This window comes from Vitis vinifera, chromosome 17 (assembly GCF_030704535.1).
Source record: "Vitis vinifera cultivar Pinot Noir 40024 chromosome 17, ASM3070453v1".
Taxonomy (NCBI): Eukaryota; Viridiplantae; Streptophyta; class Magnoliopsida; order Vitales; family Vitaceae; genus Vitis; species Vitis vinifera.
In genome coordinates this window covers 8,007,473-8,013,588 of record NC_081821.1, presented here as the reverse complement: position 1 = coordinate 8,013,588, position 6,116 = coordinate 8,007,473, and the positions used below count along the sequence as shown (strand labels likewise).

Below are 6,116 nucleotides of genomic sequence, written 5' to 3'. Positions count from 1 at the left end.
TTGGATGAAGGGTCAGTTCTCAAAATTATTCAAGTGAAGAACAGGATGTAGGTGGCAGAATGATTCAAGTGGGTTTTTTGTATGGAGTGGTTCTAGGGACAAATGAGTTGGGAAATGGAAGAAGACTGTAGAGGGGGTTCACTGTCATACAAGAGTTGGCATCTCCTCCAGGTGTACTGGAATGCCCCGGTCACGTGGTTGCTTCCAGCCTGTGACAAAGAAGCAGATGGTCCTCACTATTTAATTGTTGGGAACTCTCATTGATTATATGAGGTGGGCTTTAGATCCAATATTCTTCCCATATCATGATTCTCTTGGATTTAAAATATGGGTTAGGTGTTTAAAACAAAGTTGGTTGTTGTCATATGGAGTGGACCCACATGAAAAAACGCCAACATCAAGCTAATGGTCCCCTTCTGCTATGATCATAGCACACCTCTCCCATGTCAAGCCATAGAAACTGAATGTTATGGTTTTGTATTCCCACGGGTATGATGTCTCCAACCTTATGTTCTTGTAATTGTCAAAGAATATCTATATATTTGATCTTTGATGCAATGTAATAAATGGGTTACAATCATTTGATAGGGGCTGACCAGATCATCTGATAGGTTGGACTGTTTCCGTAAGGCGAGTTTTCTATACTGGATGAACCAGTTGGATGATAACAATATCTCAAGTCAAATATCTACTCAGCAAAAGTATTGTAGCATGCAAGAAAATGTGAATGGGGAGGACAATAAATTTTCTTCAACACTATGGGGACTTTGATAGCATTGCTTTAGAACTGTTAACAGAAACTAAAGGGTCAGTATGGAGGAAGGATCTGATTTCCTCAGAATTTGATTGGATTTTTCACTACTAGAATTCCTAAATTTCCTTTCTTGGCAGTTTCAATTCCTTTTGACTGGATAAGTACAAGCACCTGGTTTTTCGGAAAGTATGGTGTGGAGAAACAATAGTCTTAATTTTGTCTTGAGCATGTTCATACAGGCAACTGTAGTTCATGCAAGTAAGGCGGGTTGAAGGGTGTTTTATGGTCCCCTCAGCATTGCCTAGATGAAACCTGTAATTTCAAATTCTTGAATAGGTGAGCCCAATTCCAACTATCAGATTAGGGGATAAGGAATGGGATGTTATTGCCCCTATACATTCAAGAGGCTCTCATGTTTGAAAGTGAGAATGACTTTCAACCACTTTTATGGCCACAATAAAGGAGCTCATCCTCAATGTGGATGTCACTAACTTGTGGTGATTACTAACTCTTTCATGGAGTCACCGTCGTAGTTAAGATGTTGAGAATGTCACTAAATCTAACTCTACAAGATTTCGTTTGCTTTCATCCCTGTATCCTGTGAAAATCAACTATGCAAGTTGGCAAACTATGCTGGGGTACTGTTGAACTTGCTTCATAATTTCCATGTGATGGAAAACATCATAAGTTTCTGAATTTCAATGACTCTACATGAGGAATGGAGTATGTTCCAGTACATCTAAGATTCCTTTTTCCCTTCATTCTGTGCCATTAAGATCCTGAGATCAGAGTGGAATATTTATGGGAAAATATCATATGAAGAGGAGCTCTGGATCATAGCCATGCAGGGAATAGTTAAAATGGGGTGGTTTGTTGTACTAGTTATAGTCATTCCATAACGACAGTCAATTCTGGGAACATCTGTGTATTTCAACACTTCATTTGTTCTTCACTTGTTGGGGAACTTGTCTATTTCACATCGTCTTCCTTTTTGGCTACTTAAACTGGTCAGTATTCATTTAGCAACTGAGAAAGCACAGAAAGACTAAGAGGTAAGACTCAATACAAGCTCTTATTATACAAGATCATCAATGTTTCACAATTCATAAACCCCAAATACTGTTAAAGAGTTATCGATAAGGCTAGACTATCATACTTGATCTTTAAGAATTCTTCATTTTTCTAGGTCTGCTTTCTGCACAAAACAGGGTCCTCTCAGAGTCTCAATCCCCTAGGTCATGGTTTGAGTGTGGTGGACTGCTTGTTGGTTGTGCCTTGTGATTGACATGTTGCCGATATAGTGCTGCCATCTTGTGGTAGAGGTCCATATTCATCGACTGCAGCAAAAAATAATTTATCAGTCAATTAATTAAGACAGAAAAAGTATATCATTGCGCTATTGATTTGCCAGAGTGCATCCAATGCTTAGATTGTGTTCACAAACATCTTTAATGAAGGTTGATTTCTATATATTCATGGGTATGCCTCAATTTCAAGAAAATTCTTTTGAAACGTCTGAAGTAAGCCTTGAATTTGTTTCACCTACTTGTGCTAGAAAAGCGCAGTATGGATCCTGCAAAGGGACTGCTGCGTTGGCGCCCGCATCAGACTTTGGTTGTGATGAGGATGGCATCATGGGTGGCACTACAAAGGGAGGAGGGACAAATGTTGGAGTGGCAGCAACAACTGGGTTGGCATGGAGGAGAGAAGGGAGTGTTTGAGGTGCAGCACGAGGGACGGCACTCATATCAAGCATTCCCATGCCCATGCCAAGGCCAACGCCCATGCCCATACGCGCTAGGAGAGACATTTGAAGTTGTTGCTGCATTCCCATAGGCATCATCATTTGAGGCATATTTCTTACACTCATCATCTGAACCTGTGCTTGAAGTTGTTTCAAGTACTCAATCACCTCATCAAGCATTGATGCCTTATCAGTCTGCAATTCACAATAGAAAGGCAGGCATTCATTGTTATTTTCAAAGAATTTTCAGAATTCCATGGAATTCTAACTTTGCAGAATGAACTAACAGAGAGAGATTGATTGATTTTCTCACCTTGCTTGAGTTGGGTACTAGCTTCTGCAGAGTTTTCATCTTCTGATTAATCCTATCTCGACGTCTCTATATGAAAATGGTACTGCTATCAGTAGCTATAACATTGCATCATCACAAACGACTAATCAATTTACATTTCTGCTGATCAGAATTTTAACTTTTTAAGTACTAATTGTTACCCGCTCCGACTGATTATGAATAGCAGCAGCTCGGCTTCTTCTTGTTGAGTGAGAGCGGCCTGTCTGAGTTTTAGTCTCCCTATCTTCATCCTGGTTTTCCTGTTTCAAATTTTACATGGTTCAATTCAAACTGGCGGTCCCCCAAAATATGTAATTAGCACATACAACCACACCTTCTCATGAAGTTTCCCGTACATATGTGTAAAGAATAAAGCATTGCAGAATGATACTCTTTACAAATGACTCATTTCTACTAATATGATAGCAATATTTTCTCTCAGATTCAAGGTTAAGAGAATGGGCATTTTCTGAAGAATCAAAAGGAGAGAAGCACAGATGTTTTCATGACATGGGTAAAAGGTTGAAACAGGGAGTAAGCTTAAACAAAATGGCAGCTGATATGAAGAGAAACCAAGTGCATGAACCCCAAGGCCGAAAGTACTTGAAAGAGTAGACATGGGGCATGCCTCTCCTCTGGCACATTTATGAAACCACCCTCCAGATGGGTTCACTCATTTTTCTTTAAAACCCTTCCTTGTACACAAAGGGACAAGCGAAAAGTAAAAAAAAAAAAAAACTAAGGCAAGGAGAAATTGGAGTTAACCCACATGACAACCGACAGTATTCAATCTCGGTGCTTAACAGTGAAAATGGAAAAACTCTTATACCATGATCAGGAGGAAATATTGAAACATGAACTCATCTACAGTTGCATGCTGAGAAGGCAGGAATGATTCTATGCACCAACCCATAAAGAATCACTGTTGAAGTACTTCTTGTAGGTGGTTTATCATGAATATTATTGTTATAGTCCCTAGCCCAATGACTGAAAATAGAGAAAAATTTGTGTTATTTACCGATCCACCATGACAAGCCGAGTCTTCATCTGTAGTTTTGGCCTTCAAGCTGCGAGGAGATTCAGAGGAGGGCCATGTCATCATGGTTGTTTCATTGTCCCTGCAAAATGTGGCACTAGCACTAGCACATGCACTGCGGTCTGCACGCTCAGCTTCATGAACATTAGTACTAAAATTTCTTCCACAATGAGCGGAATCCGAACGAGTCCTCTTCTTCATCAACCCTTGATTTCCGGTCTGTACATGGGCGGAGGACCCGACTGTAGACTTCATATTGGCCAGGTTCTGGGCATGGTGGATGAAGTTTGAGTTTTGGTTGTGGCACGTGGCTTGGTGCACTATCGACTCTAGCGTGTCTCCGGCCCTACCCCATGTGGGTTTTGTTGGAGCAGTGGGAAGGAGCCCACCAAGTCCATGCATGGCTAGCTGGCCATTTTCCCATGTCAGTTCAGCAACTTCATAATTTGACCTGAATTTCAAGTACATATATATATACACGTATTAGTGAATTAACGTATAGTCCTAGGTAATATATAACACAGGAGAATAAGTATGGGAGTATATATATTTCATTCGGTAGCATAGAAAATACTGTTATATATTGTGTAGAAATGAGATTGAAGATGAATGGAAAGAAGAATTATTAATGGAGAAGACATGCTATTTTGCTCACAAAAAACCAGGAAATCATACTCTTGAAGATGAGAACTGAAGAGAAAGAAACCATTTCAAGCAACAAAGAAGAAAATGCAAAAGAAAATACAGAAAAGTGGGTTTTCTTCTACATGATGTATTTGAGCGATGGAAGAGAAAGGTTATAAAGAAAAATGAGAAGTTGTGGGTGGTACTCTATAAGAAAAAGAGAGAACAAAACTGAAAGAACTGAAATCATGCAGAGAAAATTAAAATTGCACTGAAAAGATGAACAGGTACAAACTTGTAGAAAATGAAATTCAGAGTGCAGGTAAAGAACAAGGAAAGAAGTATGTAAAAGGCAGAAAAGGAGTAAAAGACAGGATTTTTATGGATGAAAAACAAGAACTCAGGGAACATTAGACTGAAGGAGGAGAGGGAGTCATTCAGAATAACCTGGAAAAGAGACCCATATCACATGTTGAAGAATGAGTCAGATGACCTGACAAAGGCTAGAATTAAGGAACAATACTAGTAGCTGGAACTTTGGGGGAGGAAGAGTGGAGAGAGATATGGGTCATGTTTCTATACTTCATATTTTTATTGGTTTTTGGTGCTTGGTGAACCAGAAAAATAGGGAGTGATGAGTGGAAAAATGAAAATCACATAGTGGGATTCTCACAAAAACAAACAGAGAAGAAAGGAAAGGAAATTCTGAGGAAAGGTGTTGGCTTTTCCTGCATACATGGGGACAATATGACTGGAGTTCTTCTGATGGGTGTGCACGTGAGAGGATCTGTTACCCTCTTCTCCTTCAACTTGCTCTTGTCTTTGGTGCCTTAGATTCCAATTTGGTACTATACACTGACTACTCATGTTGCCCTCTCTCTCTCTCACTCACACAATGAACAATAGCTTGAGTTTGAGTGTGGATTCCCTCTTATTTCCTTGTCTTCTGGTCCCTTTTTCTAGCTCACATTATTGCTCTGACAGAGATTTTTCAAAAAACATGTGGTAGCAAAAAACTAAAAGCCTGAGAGTGAGAAAATCGGATATGCATGCTTTGGCTGCCTCTAGGCCCTACCTCCCCCTCCCCTTCCCCAAGGAATAGTTTGTGGTTGGGTTTTAATGTCTTTTCTCCTTTTCAATGTGAAATTTCTTCGAAGATTAAATGATCTAGGATTAGACTTTTGGGCCCAGGTAAACCTCTAAATATTGGGTGATAATAATCATCTCTCTTTCAAGTATAACATTATGAAAACAAAGTCTTTCAGTCAGAGTCTCTGCAGCAAGACAAGTAAGATTGGTTTTCTGCAACAATTATGATTTTTGAGAACCTTGGTGGGAATTAATGGATTCATCACCACCTTTCCCAGAAGGGCTCTCTTCATGGTTGCAATATTCTGCAAGATCTTATAGTCCAAGATCAACCTTGATGCATGACTCACAAGCCATTTTTCCAGGGTTTGATGGAAGCAAGCAAGCAACGAAGAGAAGGTCAAAAGTTCTCTTTTTTGGAACAAAATCCAAACTATCATCAATCATCACATTAATTATTGTCCATAGTCGGCAAATCTTGTTCAGAATGAAATTCAAACAATTTTGTCTCTTCTCTTTTCAGATTTCTACATTATAA

General features: G+C 39.4%; 1 protein-coding gene across 3 annotated transcripts; it reads right to left on the bottom strand.

The window, feature by feature from the left end:
- Positions 1 to 1,807: 1,807 nt before the first annotated feature.
- Positions 1,808 to 5,655, bottom strand: LOC100262138 (transcription factor PIF7). Of its 3 annotated transcripts, none has more exons than XM_002284405.4 (6): positions 5,226 to 5,655; positions 3,848 to 4,316; positions 2,991 to 3,089; positions 2,812 to 2,877; positions 2,301 to 2,693; positions 1,808 to 2,091 (listed from the first exon to the last, which is right to left on the bottom strand). In XM_002284405.4, exons 1-6 carry the CDS (start codon positions 5,354 to 5,356, stop codon positions 1,978 to 1,980), a joined length of 1,272 nt encoding a protein of 423 aa, XP_002284441.1. In that variant the 5' UTR covers positions 5,357 to 5,655; the 3' UTR covers positions 1,808 to 1,977. The 3 variants fall into 3 exon arrangements, with proteins under 3 accessions (XP_002284441.1, XP_019082107.1, XP_019082106.1); XM_019226562.1 differs by lacking the exon at positions 5,226 to 5,655 and adding an exon at positions 4,937 to 5,219; XM_019226561.1 differs by lacking the exon at positions 5,226 to 5,655 and adding an exon at positions 4,785 to 4,930.
- Positions 5,656 to 6,116: the final 461 nt, after the last annotated feature.